The sequence below is a fragment of the Haematobia irritans genome, chromosome 4 (genome assembly GCF_050003625.1).
Source record: "Haematobia irritans isolate KBUSLIRL chromosome 4, ASM5000362v1, whole genome shotgun sequence".
NCBI classification, from domain to species: Eukaryota; Metazoa; Arthropoda; class Insecta; order Diptera; family Muscidae; genus Haematobia; species Haematobia irritans.
In genome coordinates this window covers 156,761,245-156,779,550 of record NC_134400.1, presented here as the reverse complement: position 1 = coordinate 156,779,550, position 18,306 = coordinate 156,761,245, and the positions used below count along the sequence as shown (strand labels likewise).

The following is an 18,306-nucleotide window of genomic DNA, read 5'->3' as shown; positions in this document are numbered from 1 at the left end:
CTTGCATTTTTATTTTTCGTTAAAATTGTGTTACGTCCCATAACGTTAGATTTAAATTTTATGTACATAGATTTTGTAGAAGTATATACAATTTTGTCTAAATCGATTCAGATTCAAATTCATGCTTATGGAAATATAAACCTTTATATAGTTCGCAACAAATTTAAAGGATTTAAAGGATTTGAGGATCAATAATTTTGGTCCACAAATACATATACTGTTTGTATCTTCTCATATTATGATGGGTATTTTATATCATTATTTTATTTATTAAACATTGCCCTAAATTTGAAATATAGAGTTCAATTGGCATCTAATGTGAAATTAAGACCTTTTTTGCACACATAAATAAAAACGATACTTTATATCGACCCACTTACGGTACCCCCACAATAGAGCTACAAATTAGTGGTATTAAAATGAGATTTAGTTATATTACCCGGAGTCGACTCCGGAGTCGGAGTCGAGCTGATGAAAAATGCTGGAGTCGGAGTCGAGCAAAATTGGCTCGACTCCACAGCCCTGGTATCAAGTACTCAAATTCAAAATTTAAAGATAATTTCATGTTAATTGCATCTTCAGTGCAATTCTTCGCTATTTTGGCTCGCAATAGATACCAACTTTATTAGTATTAAGATAATATCTTTGAAATCGGACAAGATTTTTTCCAGTGTGATTCTATCCAAACTCCTCATTAATTTAACAATCGTTTGACTTTATCTTTACTACCTCTCTCTCTCTCTCTTTCTATTGCAGATCTTCACGTTCTGGTAAATCATCAATTGTGGCACGTTTCCTGGGAAACCGTTTTGAAGAAGCCTATACACCGACCATTGAAGATTTCCATCGTAAATTGTATCGTATACGCAATGAAGTTTATCAATTAGATATTCTGGACACATCCGGCTACCATCCCTTTCCGGCAATGCGTCGTTTATCCTTTCTGACCGGTGAGCATGTTAATAAAAAAAAAAAAAAAACACGAAAACAAACACAAAAATCAACGATATCACATGGCCGTACATAAACTCTGAACGTGATTGATTCTTGTTCAGACTACCAAAAGTTTTTTCTTTTCTCATTATCCACAATTATAGGGCATGGAAGCCATGGATTAGTTGGACGGACTAGAAACAAACGTCGAAAGATTTATGTGACACACAGTAATCTCATAATTAAAAGAAAGTACCAATCCTCCAAACGTTTATTGTCATAACACTAATATTGGATTATTGTTTTCTTTTTTAATAAAAAAAATCTTTCGACTTACCATGGCTTTGGACCTTCTATAAAAATAGCAAAGATTCTATTGCCTTGGGGCCAATATTTACCAGGAAAATACATAAATGTCTTTACACAACAGTTGGTAATTTGTTAGTAAGCAACGAGGGTAAACGCTTAGGGATATTCGTAGAATCATGCAATCATTTCAAAGCATTGTTTTATCCTCCACCATGCACTGAAAAAATATTGTCGTAGACACCAAGATTTCTTGTGCTTAAACTACGAAAACTGTTATCCCCTCTATTATCGTTAAGGTATTGCAGATGGACCAAATCCCACACGCAGAGAAGTTATGTAATCACCTCAATCATGTTTCAAGAGTACACCCAGAAAAAATGACCCATTCTTTAAGTTAAAATGAACTAATTGTGAAGAAAGTTGAACTTCGTATAGCGCCAAAGACATTTTTATTTTTTTGAACGATGTGATTTTCGTTGAAATTAGTTAGAATGCATTCCATATATTAGTTAACATTTTCCTATATTTATGTACCACTATACTACAGAATGAAAAAATTTAACTGAATTGAATTCATATATGGAATGATTTTATTGAACTTGTTTCATTCATTGGGACAAATCTTACATATTTGTGGTAAATTTTTTTAGTTCAAACTTAGAACTGCTTACCTTCGTTTTTAAATACAATTTTATTTATTTATATAGGCAATTTTTTCTTCAATAAAATACACGGTTTATTAATATATTAAATATATTTATTAAGAATCAACAGCATCGACTGACCTTGAAATATTAGTTTATTATTCCACTATTTCCAATTTCCATGTAATGTCATCAACTGTAAAACGCATTTTTCCTTCTTCTTGTACCTTTCACTTTTAATAAGTTGCTGCGTAACGAGTTTGTCCTCCTTTTACAATTTCAATACCTACAAATAAAAAAAAATCATAAACCAATTTTTTCACAAAAGGTTAGCGTCACGGAATGTTACCTGTTAATTGAAGATTCCAAAATGAAGACGAATGAAGGGGTTATTATTCTGTTTTCTTTCTTTATACACCATCACGATCATAATTTTTTCTGACTAATTTAAAATAACAAATATTTTATATTTTATTTATTATATTATTTTACTATATTATTTTTTAACAATTCCTCCGTATACCATAACAACGCGATTCAAACTAAAAAACAACCCACGCGCAAACATACCGATTACATCGATGACAGTTATCGATTACAGGTAGATAAAAGAAATATAGGAACATTTCCTATATTCTAACAAGTGTGTCTCCTTAAGTTTTAAAAGGATTGAATACTTCTTAGTACAAATGAACTAAAATATTTTTCTATGCCAAGTGTTATTCGTATGTATGATAAGCTTTCTATAAAAAAGGAAGTGAATTATCATTTTATAATAAATTTTACTAAATTTGAGGAAACTTGGCTTTAGTTCATAGTTTGTTTATTTTTACGAATGCTTTGTTATCAGTGAATAAAATTTTCTTGTTCAGTAGGAAATTCTTATACCCAGCGAAGAAAACAGTATTAGTAAAATTCCATGCCTTATTCTAGTTAATGAACTATTCCTAACTGCTTTCAGTTTAAGATTTTTTTACTGAAGCAAGTAAATTTTATTATTTTAAACAAAAATTGAACTTAATGGAAACAAATTGGCTAAACTAAATTGATGAACATTTTTTCCTTTAGTTCCAAAGGCACTTTTTTCTTGGTGTAAGTTAGGTTAGGTGGCAGCCCGATGTACCAGGCTCACTTAGACTATTCAGTCCATTGTGATACCACATTGGTGAACTTCTCTTTTACCACTGAGTGCTGCCCGATTCCATGTTAAGCTCAATGACAAGCGACCTACATTTTATAGCCGAGTCCGAGGCGTTCCACATTGCAGTGAAACCACTTAGAGAAGCTTTGAAACCCTCAGAAATGCCACCAGCATTACTGAGGTGGGATAATCCAGCGCTGAAAAACTTTTTAGTGTTCGGTCGAAGCAGGAATCGAACCCACGACCTTGTGTATGCAAGGCGGGCATGCTAACCATTGCACTACGGTGGCTCCCAAGAGTAACATGTTAGTTTTGACGATGAACATAGAACATTTTTGTCGCAAAAATGTTGTTTCATTGGAAAACATATATATGGGTTGCCGAAATCAGTTTTTTCGGAATAAAAAAAAATATGTTTACGACGAACATGTTCCATGTTCACCGTTCAAAAATAACACTTTGCTCTTGAAATTTGTTTAGGGTTATTATATTTCTTCTCTGAGTTTGGTCTTCAATATTTGGATAATTTCTGTTTTGTTTTTACCGATCCGATCCGGTTGAAATATAGTACGTGGTGTCAGTATAGGGTCTCTAACAACCATGCACAACTTGGTCCATATCGGTCCATAATTATATATATCCTCATCCTCAGATTTGACCTCCGGAGCACCTTGGAGGAGCAAACTACACCCGATCCAGTAGAAATTTGGTATGTGGTATATGGTCTCTAACAATCATGCAAAAATTGGTCCTTATCGGTCTGTAATTATATATATGTTATGTAATGCCAAGAAGGAAAAGTCTGAGACCCATCTTTTAGTATACCGATCCTCTTAGAATTAAATTCTGAGTCGATTTAGCGATGTCCGTCTGCCTGTCTGTCCGTCCGTCCGTCAGTCTGTCTGTCTGTTCATGTATTTTTGTGCGCAAAGTACAGGTCGCAGTTTAAGTCCGATTGTCCTCAAATTTGGCATATGGTCGTTTTTTGGAACAAATACAATCGCTATTGATTTTGGAAAAAATCGGTTCAGATTTAGATATAGCTGTCATATATATTTATTCCCGATCTGGTTATAATTGGCGTGGTTATCAACCGATGTTCCTCAAATTCCGTATATCCGAATATTTCATGAGTCTCGAAAAACTTGCAAAATATCAACCAAATCGGTTCAGATTTAGATATAGCCCCCATATATATCTTTCGTCCGATTTAGACTCATATGGCAACAGAGACCAAGTTTACTAGCAATTTTCGTGAAATTTTGCACAGAGAGTAGAATTGACATTCCACCAATGCTTGGTAAATTTGATTGAAATCGGTTTAGATTTAGATATAGCTCGCATATATATCTTTCGTCCGATTTGAACTTATATGGCCTCAAAAGCCAGAGTTTTGTCTAAATTGTTTCAAATTTTGCACGAGAGGTACGTTTAACGGTATCGTTATGTGTGCCAAATTTGGTTAAAATCCGTTCAGATTTAGTTATAGTTCCCATATATATCTTTCGTCCGATTTGCACTTATATGCCCTCAAAAGCCAGAGTTTTGCCCTGAATTGTTTCAAATTTTGCACGAGAGGTACGTTTAACGGTATCGTTATGTGTGCCAAATTTGGTTAAAATCCGTTCAGATTTAGATATAGCTCCCATATATATCTTTCGTCCGATTTGGACTTATATGGCCTCAAAAGCCAGAATTTTGTCCTGACTTGCTTCAAATTTTCCACAAGGAGTACGTTTAATAGTATCGGTAAGTGTGCCAAATTTGGTTGAAATCGGTTCAGATTTAGATATAGCTCCCATATATATCTTTCGCCCGATTTACACTCATATGACCACGGAGGCTAAAGTTATACTCCTATTTACGTGAATTTTTGCAGAGATTGCAGAATTATTATTCTAACTATGCATGTCAAATTTAGTCAAAATCGGTTCATATTATATATAGCTCCCATATATACGTACACCAGAGTTGGGGAAATATGGTAGACTTTTTCATATTTTAGACCCATTTTCAATGGGATTTTCCTCCAATTGATTGGATAGTTTCCACAGAGAATACAAATATGGCCAAAATTCTCACACTTTACACAAAATTCTGTAATGATTTCCCCATATCTTAGCCATATCCTACATACTGCAATGCCAAAATTTCCACAGAACGGATGAGTTTTAAATAAGGCTCCAAGTCGCCCGACTTGACCAAATAATACATCACGAACCACACTTGACCACATATCTTGGCTAGACCTAACCAATATCCTAGTAAAATCGCCACTGATGAGTTGCAAATTTCTCTCGCTTCATATGTCCCATATATTTTTACTAACATTGTGTTTCGTCCCAGGGCGTTATCCGATTTAAATTTTAATTCTAGAGATTTTGTAGAAATACAAAAAATTGTCTCCATTAAAAGAATTTGTATCTGGAAATGCAAACCTTTATATAGCTCCCAGCAAATTTGAAGCAGTTGAGATGGTAACACAAGTGTTTGTCTACATAGTGGTGCAGGGTATAGTATAGTCGGCCTTATACTATACCCTGCACTTTAGACTTTCCTTACTTGTTTTTTACTAACATTGTGGCCCGTCCCGGTCATTAACCAATTTAAATTTTGATTCTAGACATTTTGCGAAAGTTTAAAAAATGTTGTCCAAATCGGTTCAAATGAAAATGTTTGTATATGGGAATAAAAACCTTCATAATAACTCCCAACAAATTCGAAGGAGTTGAGATGGTAACACAAATTTTGGTCTACATCAGAGCTTCCCAACCCAATTTGCTTCGCGTCCCCCAAAACAATGTATCAATTTCGTTTTCAATAAGACAGTACAACTGCACTGAAAAGGGAACCCACCAGGAAAGAACATTTGAGTTAATTTTAGAAAATTTTAACTAAACTGTATTAGAAGCGCAGATGTCACGCCGATTAAAAAAAGTAAGTAAATAATTTTCAACTAATTTAAGAATAGTTATTACACAAAATTATTATTTTTCACTTATTAAAGAAAATTTTGTAGTTTGAAGGAAAAAAATTGGAGTTCAAAATTGCAAAAATGTCTTTAGTGCCATACGAAGTTAAAGATGGGCGCATTATTGGTAAAATTTACAAATTTTAAGAAATTCTGAAATATTTTGTGGGAGACACGAATTTAGTTAATATCTATGCTCCGTTTGTGTATAATTTTTTCCTCTGTTTTAGTTAATTTAACTAACATACGCAAAAAATGATTAAAGTCATGTAGATTTCTTAAAACGTAATAATTCCTTGAACTAAAATAGAATTAAATCGGTTTTAGTGAAATATAGGCTTCACTTTTTTTTTTTTTTTTTTTGAGTGTGTTTCTGAAGAAAATCTTTTTAAAGATTCTTGGCAATTTTTATAGCAGAAGACACATCAACTTTTGACCACCTGACGGATTTGTTAATGTTCTTATCTATTAAAGAATTCGATAATATGAGGTTGTTTTGTTTTGTAGAAGGAAATTTATATACATAAAATTATTATATGCATTTGTCGTTGGGGATTTTTCATGGCGAAAAATTTTTTTGGGAATATACTTTCAAATTTTTGGGGATCTTGCTTGAAAAAATCTGGCAACCGTGTGCCACTTTTGGCATGGCTACCACCACGTACCAAATTTCAAGCACGTACCAACCGTATTTCAACCAGATCGGATGAATTTTGCTTCTCCAAAAGGCACCGGAGGTCAAATCTGGGGATCGGTTTATATGGGGGCTACATATAATTATGGACCGATTTTGACCAATTTTTGCTTGGGTGGCCTCAAACACCCAAGCAAAAATTGGTCAAAATATATTAACACCACGTACCAAATTTCAACTGAATCAGATGAATTTTGGTCTTCCAAGAGGCTACGGAGGTCAAATCTGGTGATCGGTTTATATGGGGGCTATATACAATTATTGACCGATGTGGACCAATTTTTGCATAGTTGTTAGAGACCATATTCTTACACCATGTACTAAATTTTGTTATGTATGTATGTTTATAAGTTACGCTTCAAGCATAAGAGTTATGTTAAGGTATAGTACTCTATGATAATAATAAAGAGAGTCAGTCTTGAATCAACCGCTAACCGTGCTGTTTCAATCGGACTTATCATTGGCGACGAAGAAAAAACGATTCCACGTGTGCAAAACTATATTAACAACAATGACATTTTTTGGCCAAATTGAGTATTTTAATATTGGGGAAGATTTCGATTGTTACATCGATCGCATGGCCCATTTATTAAAATTGAACAAGGTGACAGATAACGCCTGCAAAGTGTCTTTTCTGATTAGCACGGGAGGTGCCGATTTATATAAAATTATTAAAACACTGGCGGCACCAAAAGTTCCTGAGCAGTTTTTGTATGAAGAGTTAGTAGAAAAGCTCCGAAAGCATTTTCTGCGTAAAACAAATGTGACAGCAGAACGCTTTAAATTTCTAAACAGGAATCAACTTCCTGAGGAAACTATTCAAGAATACATAATCACAATTAAAGGTCTAGCAACAACTTGTTGCTACGGAAGTTTTCTTGAAGAGGCTTTAAAAGATCGTTTGCTAATGGGAATCCGCAACAAGAATATTCAAGCGAAGTTGATTGACCTGTGTAAACCAACATTCGAAGCAACATGTGAAGCCGCCTTAAATATGGAAATGCTAGAAATAGAGGTCAGAAATATGGGAAATGAAGTGGAAGCAGTCTACATAAACAACGTTGGTGGCAAAAAGAATCGAGACGAAAAAATGGATGCATCAAATAGACGAAGATTGCAGTGCTATTTTTGTGGTCGGTTTGGTCATATTCAAAAGTTTTGTAATTTATATAAGAAAAACATATTTAGTGGTAAGCAAACGTCAAATAAGCATGTAGTTTATAGAAACAGTGGTAATCGGAACAACGGTAGAGATTATATTAGTAATGTATATGATGAGTGTAGTGCGAATGAGAGGGATAACAACGCTCAAGAATCAGTTTTGTGTAATATGAGTTCGGAATTAGGCTATTTAAATGTTCTGAGTGGAAATGATCCCGCTCTGATTGTTAGTGTTTTTTGTAATGACATTCTTCTCCGAATGGAAATTGACACTGGTGCTTGTGCATCAGTAATATCTATGGATACATACAAATTATTGTTTTCGGAGTGGGAGTTGCACTCAACTAAGAGAGAATTAAAAGTAGTCTCTGGGGAGAATGTTAGTGTGGTGGGTTTCATTGTTGTTTCTGTGAGAACTGAAAACAAACAAATAGAAATCCCATTAGAACTTTTTATTATTAATAGTTCTCGCAATTTTGTTCCTTTAATGGGTCGTTCATGGTTGGATAAATTGATTCCGGAATGGAGAAGTTCGTTTGGCTGTGGTGTAAACTCCATACATTTTGGAGAGAATGAGAATATGACTTCACTTTTGAAAACATTCGATGGTGTTTTAAATACTAATTGTGGTGGTCCCATTAAACAGTTTAAAGCAGATATAGTGCTTAGAGAAAATGCAGTGCCTATTTTTTTTAAATCTTACACCGTCCCCTTTGGTCTTAGGGATAAAATTGAAGAGGAGCTTGATAGATTAAAGCGTGAAGATATTATATACCCTGTGAGGTACAGTAGGTGGGCATCGCCAATAGTAGCGGTACAGAAAACAAGCGGACAGATAAGAATATGTGTTGACTGTAAAGTTACGATAAATCGTTTTATTGATACGGACCACTATCCACTACCAAGGTGTGATGATATTTTTGCTCAACTTTCGGGTTGCATTTACTTTTGTGTTTTAGATTTGGAGGGAGCATATCAACAGATAGAGGTTTCAGAGCAGTCCCAGGAATACCTAACTATAAACACACACAAGGGTTTGTTCCGCTATAGAAGATTGGTTTTTGGTGTTAAGAGCGCTCCTGCTATTTTCCAGTCTATTATGGATACCATTTTGCATGGAATTAATAAGACTCAATGTTATTTGGATGACATAATTGTAGGGGGATCATCTTATGAGGAATGTAAAGGAAATCTCGGTAAGGTGTTGATCAGACTCAAAGAGCACAATGTCAAAATTAATTTAAACAAGTGCCAGTTTTTCAAAAGGCAGATTGATTTCCTTGGGCATTCAATTTCAGAAGGGCGCATTTCTCCTGGCATTGGGAAGCTTGAAGCACTGTTGAATGCACCTAGGCCTGATACGCTCACAAAGTTGCGTTCTTATTTGGGGTTTCTGAATTATTATACCCATTTTATTCCTAATTTATCCGCTGAATTGAGCCCTTTATATGAGTTGACTAGGAAGGGAAGAGAATTTAAATGGTCAAGGGAATGCGAAGAATGTTTCAATAGAAGTAAATACTTGCTTCAGAACAATAATGTTTTAGTTCTTTATGATGCGGAAAAACCTATAGTTATACAATGCGACGCTAGCCCCTATGGATTGGGAGCAGTTTTGTCGCATGTTATCGATGGTGTTAACAGACCAGTATTATTTGCTTCGAGCACATTAACAAAGGCAGAACAAAACTATTCCCAATTACATAGAGAGGCTTTGGCGATAATATTTGCAGTTAAGAAATTTCATAAATACATTTATGGAAGGCCGTTTGTTATACAAACGGACCATCAACCGCTCAGAGAAATATTTAACCCGACGAAGGCTACATCGGCAATAACCGTGGGCAGGTTGGTGAGATGGTCAGTTATATTAAGTATGTATGATTACAGAATTGAATACAAAAGATCTAGTATAATGACGAACGCTGATGGCCTTTCCCGCCTGCCCATAGGTGAGACAACAGGTGAGGGTGAGGAATCGATAAATCTTATTGAGGACTTCCATGTTAATAACATACGAATAGATCGGGTTGAGTTGGAGACACGAAGAGATGAGATCTTGACAAATGTAAAGAGGATGCTACTGGATGGTTGGTTATTCCCAGTACCACTCTCTTTGAAATGCTTTTACAATAAGAGACATTCCCTAAGCATACATGATGGATGTTTATGGTACGGTTATCGACTGATAATACCAACCATAATGAGATCGAATGTTTTGAGTACCATACATGAATCACATATTGGAATTGTGAAAACGAAATTAATTGCAAAGAGATATGTATGGTGGCCAGGCATAGACCGTGACATAGAAGAATATATTTCACAGTGTGACACATGTCAAGTTATGCTCTCAAAACCGATCTCATCTTCTGTTAGTAGTTGGCCCAAATCCACCCACTTTTTCGATAGAATTCACATGGATTTCTTTCATTTCAGAAACAAGAATTTTTTGTTAGTTGTGGATGCTTATAGCAAATGGTTGGATATAAAGGAAATGACTAGTACAAATTTGGAAAGTTTAGTGTCGAAATTGAGGGAAATTTTTGCATATTTTGGTTGCCCTCGAACTATAGTGTCGGACAACGGTCCCCCATTTAACTCTGAAGGTTTTATAAAATTTTGTTCAGATAATGACATCAAATGTTTAAAAAGTCCACCATATCATCCTCAATCTAACGGCATTGCCGAAAGGTCGGTCCAAACTGTTAAGACTTATTTGAAGAAATATTGCATTGACCCAAAAACTTCTTCGCTACCTCTAAGCACAATTGTATCTAATTTTCTCTTAAAATACAGATCAACACCATCGACTGTAACCAAAGAAAGTCCTAATGATCTGATATTCTCATTTAAGAAGCACGTAGTTCCATGGCCGGATTCCCGTGATCTCCAAAACACTAATTTGGTATCCAAAAGAAAATATGAAACAGACCTCAGTCAAGCAAGAGTCGACAATAAAAAAGACAAAATGTTACCTAAACTAAAAACTGGAGAACATGTTTATTATAAATTAAGTACTAACACTGACATCAAATGGGTTCCGGGGATTGTTGTTCGGAGTTTGGGAAAGGTCATGTACATTGTTAATGTTAATGGCTATCATCGCAGTGCACATATATCCCAACTTAGAAGAGCCAAACATAAGACAGTTCAATATGTTCCATTACACTGCGTAGACGAAGAGAGTGAGAATGAGAGAAAGAGAAAGCGATCAGAAGGGGACGATAGCGGGGTTATTCTTCGTAGGTCATCTCGACTAAAACAAAAGAGATGCGATTTGGAAGACGATTGATAGCATTCTTTATTTAACAATACCGTTTGTATTTATAGCTCTATTACATTCACTAAAATGAATATAATGTGAGAAATTTATACTTTCAAATGTTATTATTATTATTGTTGTATCCGTTGTTAATTATATTATTGTTATCATCATATAGTTAAATGATTATTATTATTATATAGTTGTAAATATGTTCTGTTTATATGTGTATATATACTTCAAAACTAAGTGGAAAGGAATGTTATGTATGTATGTTTATAAGTTACGCTTCAAGCATAAGAGTTATGTTAAGGTATAGTACTCTATGATAATAATAAAGAGAGTCAGTCTTGAATCAACCGCTAACCGTGCTGTTTCAATCGGACTTATCAAATTTCAGCCGGATCGGATGAAATTGGCTTCTCTTAGAGGCTCCGCAAGCCAAATTGGGGGATCGGTTTATATGGGGGCTATATATAATTATGGACCGATGTGGGCCAATTTTTGCATGGTTGTTAGAGACCATATACTAACACTATGTCCCAAATTTCAGCAGGATCGGATGAAATTTGCTTCTCTCAGAGTCCTCCCAAGCCAAATTTGGGGGTCCGTTTATATGGGGGCTATACGTAAAAGTGGACCGATATGGCCCACTTGCAATGCCATCTGACCTACATCAATAACAACTACTTGTGCCAAGTTTCAAGTCAATAACTTGTTTCGTTCGGAAGTTAGCGTGATTTCAACAGACGGAAGGACGGACGGACATGCTCAGATCGACTCAGAATTTCACCACGACCCAGAATATATATACTTTATGGGGTCTTAGAGCAATATTTCGATGTGTTACAAACGGAATGACAAAGTTAATATACCCCCCATCCTATGGTGGAGGGTATAATTAGCATAAGCGTAAGCGTTAAAAAAGTAAATTCACTGAAAAAATAATTTAAAATTTAGATTGCGTAATCTTTAATACGCAACCTAAATTTTAGGATTTACAAAATATAACCCAGCAAAAACTGGATAAGCACTAGTGATTCTTTAAGTAATACTGGTAATCAAAAAGTTACTACTTGCAGTATTACCTGGGATTTAAAAATAATAACTGACCTGTGTAGGCAAAAAGTGATTCTTTCTATTAATACCGGTAATCAAAATCATATCTAGTGGTCCGGGTTTGGCTCTACAGTGGGCACCGTTAAAGGTAGCGATAAGTAATGCCAAATTAAATTTCAGAAAAAAATTGCTAATAAAATATACCTTTCTTTTCTAAAGTTGTATCGTACATAATTTATATTACAAAATAACATCATTGAATAGATCCATGTCGTGGAGCGTGTTATAGTGTGTTGGATTACAAAACAACAGGACAAATTTCTTTAAAATAAAGAAAGGACAAATTTCTTTAAAATAATGACATTGTAATTAAAATAAAGATTATAATCCTTGCTTCAAATTTTTATACACTACGCCACACTGTGGAACAGGGTATTATAAGTTAGTGCATATGTTTGCAACACCCAGAAGGAGACGAAATAGACACATGGTGTCTTTGGCAAAAATGCTCAGGGTGAGCTCCAGAGTCCGTCTGTCCGTGAACACATTTTTGTAATCAAAGTCTAGATCGCAGTGTTAGTCCAATCGACTTCAAATTTGGCACAAGTATGTGTTTTGGCTCAGAATAGAACCCTATTGATTTTGAGAAATCGGTTCAGATATAGATATAGCTCCCATATATAGCTTTCGCCCGATTTACACTCATATGACCACAGAGGCCAATTTTTTGCTCCGATTTAGTTGAAATTTTGCACTGGGAGTAGAATTAGCATTGCTGCTGTGCCCGCCAAATTTGGTTGAAATCGGTTCAGATTTAGATATAGCTCCCATATATAGCTTTCGCCCGATTTACACTCATATGACCACAGAGGCCAATTTTTAACTCCGATTTAGTTGAAATTTTGCACGGGGAGTAGAATTAGCATTGTAGCTATGCGTACCAAATTTGGTTGAAATCGGTTCAGATTTAGATATAGCTCCCATATATATGTTTTTCTGATTTCGACAAAAATGGTCAAAATACCAACATTTTCCTTGTAAAATCGCCACTGGTTAGTTAAACAGTTGTAAAAATGACTCTAATTTTCCTAAACTTCTAGCAATTATATATCGAGCGATAAATCATAAATAAACTTTGCGAAGTTTCCTTAAAATTGCTTCAGATTTAAATCTTTCCCATATTTTTTTACTACCATTGTGTTCCACCCTAGTGGATTAGCCGACTTAAATTTTGAGTCTATAGATTTTGTAGAAGTCTATCAAATTCTGTCCAGATCGAGTGAAATTTAAATGTATGTATTTGGGACAAACATTTATAGTCCCCCACAACATTTGACGGATGTGATATGGTATCGAAAATTTAGATCTACAAAGTGGTTCAGGGTATATATAGTCGGCCCCGCCCGACTTTAGACTTTCCTTACTTTTTTCATTAAATTTAGGATATAAATTTTGTAAATTGGCATCCCTCCTTTAAAGTCGCATGTCTTTGCACTAAGGCTAATTTTCCATAAAGTAAAGAAAGATTTTTGATTTAAGAAAGTGTCCTTAAATCAACTGAAATATTGAAACTATAGATTTAAGATAAAAACGCTTCAAATATAGGCTAAGACATATTTTGAGGATTTAGCGTCTTTGATTTAAGGTTTTTTTAGAATTAAGAAAACATTTTTTTACTTTGAAGTATCCGTAATAATTTGGATTTTTAAACTAACATTTGTTTGAACGTGAGTACTTTTATGAATACATCACGAAATGAGAATGAAAATTTGATAAATGAGATCTGTACCCTAATTTGATTTTATTGGCCCTAGATTTAAAGCCAGATAGGTCGCTAAAAAATTTCTTTATTTTAAAGAAGCCGCATCTTTGGCTCGGAATCAATCCTTAAAGGAAGGTCAAAATCTTTGGATCCAAGTAAACTTTTTTTGAGTGTAGATAAATACAGATTTTTTTTCAGTGTAAGTGCTACAAATAGAATTAGATTTTCCAATCCCATATTATCTGCCATATTTATTCGCTGCAAATAATTTTCCCCTCATTCGGAGATAATTGGGAATATAAAAATAACGAAATTATTATTTCCAGATATAAACCAGGCGAACAAATTAACTAAGTTTTCTGTTTGCTGAATTTTGTTGCTTGACCAATTTTTTCGATAACATCAACCAGTGGACAAAGGCAAAAATTAAAAGCAAATGCTTCTGCATATAAATTTAGTTACTTAGCAAAAAAAGGCATGTCCATATGCATGCTGGTTGGGGCGGGGGGGTGCGGGTAAAAGAGCACACCATTAAAACACAAATGTCTACAAATCAGGGTTATTATAAGCCACCTAAATATAGGAGAGCACCATCTACAAATACCATCTAGGAGCAATCACAACGTAAATAGATACACATTTCCGGCATTGTCATGCCATACGATTGGATGAGATGGAAGGTAGGTAGCCAGGGCTGCCAAATTTGCCGATTTATCGACATTTTGACGATTTTTTAGTCAAAAAATAGCAAATGCCGATTTTCCGATTTTTTGCCCCCAAAAATGACGATATTAGCTCGGTTCAAAAATTTTGACTAGAAGCAGTTCGTTTACACATTTAGAGCCAGCAAAAGAAAGAATACATTTGACAATAGTCAGATATAGAAATTGCTAGCTTTTGCTAGAGATTTCATACATGTAGGAGCTATACCTCATTTTACATATACCGTATTAGTATCACAGCTGCCACTCGTGCCATAAATAATCCACGAAAATTTGAAGAAAATTTTATGACAAAAATATCTTGAAGTTACAAAAATATCTTGAAGTTGTTGATCAAATTTTTGTAATTAGTACACGCAAAAAAATAATTCTTTCCTCCCAAACGAAATTTTAGACAAACAAAGTTCGTTTCTCATTTGCTTTTCGTTGAAAGGAAGTATATTTGGAAGAAAAGTATATACTTTTTGTGATAAACGTTTATTCTTTTCCAGGATGTAAAAACAATTTCATAAAGACTACCTCAAAAAAAATTTTTTCTAGCTAATTGCATTTTCCCTCACATTTTTCTCACTTCCACGAAGTTTTTTAGTTCTTAGCACCTTTTTCTGTAATACAAACAATGTAGAAGAAATTATACGATTTTATAAATTTTTAAATTTTTTTTACCTTTCGCCTGGACGGAGAATCGAACCGCGGACCATGCACTTTGTAAGTCAACACACTAACCACTGAGCTATGTACCTGCTATGGTCATCAATAGATAAATATCCATATAAGTTATATTTATATAGCATAGCTTGCGGCGCCCACGAGCCGAATAAACAAAGTTTATTTAACAGAAAAATACATTTAGTTGGGCACCGTGGAGCAGTGGTTGCTACGTCCGACTTGCATGCCAAGGGTCGTGGGTTCGATCCCTGCTTCGACCAAAGTTTTTTTTGTTTTTTTACATATATTCCAGATATGGTCGGAAGATTCCGAAAAAATGTTCAACATTACATTCTACTATATTAAATTTTTATTATGAACTTTAAAATGTGTCTTATTAAAGACCTAAAGTCAGAAAAGAACAGTGTTTGATATAAACGAAATGGACTGTGTTGTTGGTTGAAAAATAACTTTTTTTATTGAAAAAATAAAAATTTTGTAACAAACGAATTTTTTTGGTGATAAAAGTGTATACTTTTCGAAGCAATTCAAAAAACTCTAACAAAAGAAAAACGTTTTCGGTACACGTTTTCCAAACGTTTTTTTTCTTTGCGTGTATATACAAAAATTTTGTTTTATTCGAAAGAAATGTTTTATATGGAATTTAAAGAACATTTTGTTAAAATTTTATTTCTACAGAAAAAGTTGTCAAAATTTTATTTCTATAGAAAATTTCGGCAAAATTTTATTTCTATAGAAAATTTTGTCAAAATTGTATTTCTACAGAAAAAGTTGTTAAAATTTTATTTCTATAGAAAATTTTGGCAAATATTTATTTCTATAAGAAAATTTTTCAAACTTTTATTTCTACAGAAAATTTTTTTAAAATTTTATATCTATAGGAAATTTCGTCAAAATTGTATTTCTATAGAAATTTTTGTCAAAATTGTATTTCTATAAAAAAAAATTGTCAAAATTTTATTTCTATAGAGATTTTTGTCAAAATTTTCCTTCTATAGAAAATTTTTGCAAATTTTTATTTCTATATAAGTTGTTGATCAAATTTTTGTGGTTAGTATATACAAAAATTTTGTTTTATTCGAAAGAAATGTTTTATATGGAATTTAAACAAAATTTTGTTAACATTTTATTTCTACAGAAAAAGTTGTAAAAACTTTATTTCTATAGAAAATTTCGGCAAAATTTTATTTCTATAGAAAATTTTGTCAAAATTGTATTTCTACAGAAAAAGTTGTTAACATTTTATTTCTATAGAAAATTTCGGGAAATATTTATTTCTATAGAAAATTTTGTCAAAATTTTATTTCTACAGAAAATTTTGTCAAAATTTTATATCTATAGGAAATTTCGTCAAATTTGTATTTCTATAGAAATGTTTGTCAAAATTGTATTTCTATAAAAAAAATTGTCAAAATTTTATTTCTATAGCGATTTTTGTCAACATTTTGCTTCTATAGAAAATTTTTGCAAATTTTTATTTCTATATAATATTCTTGCAAAAATTTATTTCTATAGAACATTTTTGGCAATTTTTTATACCCTCCACCATAGGATGGGGGTATATTAACCTTGTCATTCCGTTTGTAACACATCGAAATATTGCTCTAAGACTCCATAAAGTATATATATTCTGGGTCGTGGTGAAATTCTGAGTCGATCAGAGCATGTCCGTCCGTCCGTCCGTCCGTCTGTTGAAATCACGCTAACTTCCGAACGAAACAAGCTATTGACTTGAAACTTGGCACAAAAAGTTGTTATTGATGTAGGTCGGATGGTATTGCAAATGGGCCATATCCCCCATATTTTGTTATCGAAGCCTCTGAGAGAAGCAAATTTCATACGATCCGGCTGAAATTTGGCACATGGTGTTAGTATATGGTCTTTAACAACCATGCAAAAATTGGTCCACATCGGTCCATAATTATATATACCCCCCATATAAACTGATCCCCAGATTTGGCTTGCGGAGCCTCTAAGAGAAGAAAATTTCATCCGATCCGGCTGAAATTTGGTACATGGTCTTATTATATGGTCTCCAACAACAATGCACATAATTGGTCCACATCGGTCAATAATTATATATTGCCCCCATATAAACCGATCCCCCGATTGGTTTGCGGAGCCTCTAAGAGAAGCAAATTTCATCCGATCCAGCTGAAATTTGGTACATGGTGTTAGTATATGGTCTCTAATAACCATGCAAAAATTGGTCCACATCGGTTTATAATTATATATAGCCCCCATATAAACCGATTTGACCTCCGGAGCCTCGTGGAAGATCAAAATTCAACCGATTCGGTTTAAATTTGGTATGTGGTGTTAATATATGGCCTCAAACACCCATGCAAAAAGTGGTCGAAATCGGTCCATAATTATATATAGCCCCCATATAAACCGATCCACAGATTTGACCTCCGGAGCCCCTTGGAAGAGCAAAATTCATCCGATTCGGTTGAAATTTGATACGTGATGTTAGTACATGATATTTAACAACCATTCCAAAAGTGGTGCATATCAGTCCATTATCATATATAGCCCCCATAAAAACCGATCCCGAGATTTGTTTTTGGAGCCACTTGGAGGAGCAAATTTCATTCGAGTCAGTTGAAATTTGGTACACTGTGCTAGTATATGGCCGTTAACAACCATGCCTAACTAAAGGGCGATACGGTCAAAATTTGGTCAAGGGAAAACGCGTGTAAATCGGTGAAATCGTTTATTTAAAAAATCAAATTAAATTTCTTTTTCAAGTTCAATTAGTATAAAATTCAGGAAAAATATTCAGTTAGGCTTTCGCTTTTCCAAATCCGAATTGCCGGGCCTCACGCTTGACACCTGCCATCAGATTTTGTACAGCCACCTTGTCCACCTTCTTCGCCGCAGAAAGCCAGTTTGCCTTGAACTGCTGCTCGTCCTTAGCAGTTTTTTGTGGTCTTCTTTAGGTTCCGCTTGACAATAGTCCAGCATTTATCATTT

General features: G+C 34.1%; 1 protein-coding gene and 1 long non-coding RNA gene across 2 annotated transcripts in view; one reads left to right on the top strand and one right to left on the bottom strand.

Annotated features, from left to right (window-relative positions):
- The window catches only part of LOC142234284 (GTP-binding protein Rhes), a 59,288-nt gene that overhangs the window by 25,746 nt on the left and 15,236 nt on the right, over positions 1 to 18,306 (top strand). Inside the window, exon 2 of the mRNA XM_075305376.1 lies at positions 757 to 950. Coding sequence (XP_075161491.1) covers positions 757 to 950 — 194 coding nt within the window. The remainder of the gene's footprint in view (positions 1 to 756; positions 951 to 18,306) is intronic.
- LOC142233863 (uncharacterized) lies at positions 2,062 to 2,310 on the bottom strand. Its single transcript, XR_012721500.1, has 2 exons — positions 2,236 to 2,310; positions 2,062 to 2,172 (listed from the first exon to the last, which is right to left on the bottom strand). It is a non-coding gene; the product is annotated as an uncharacterized LOC142233863 (long non-coding RNA).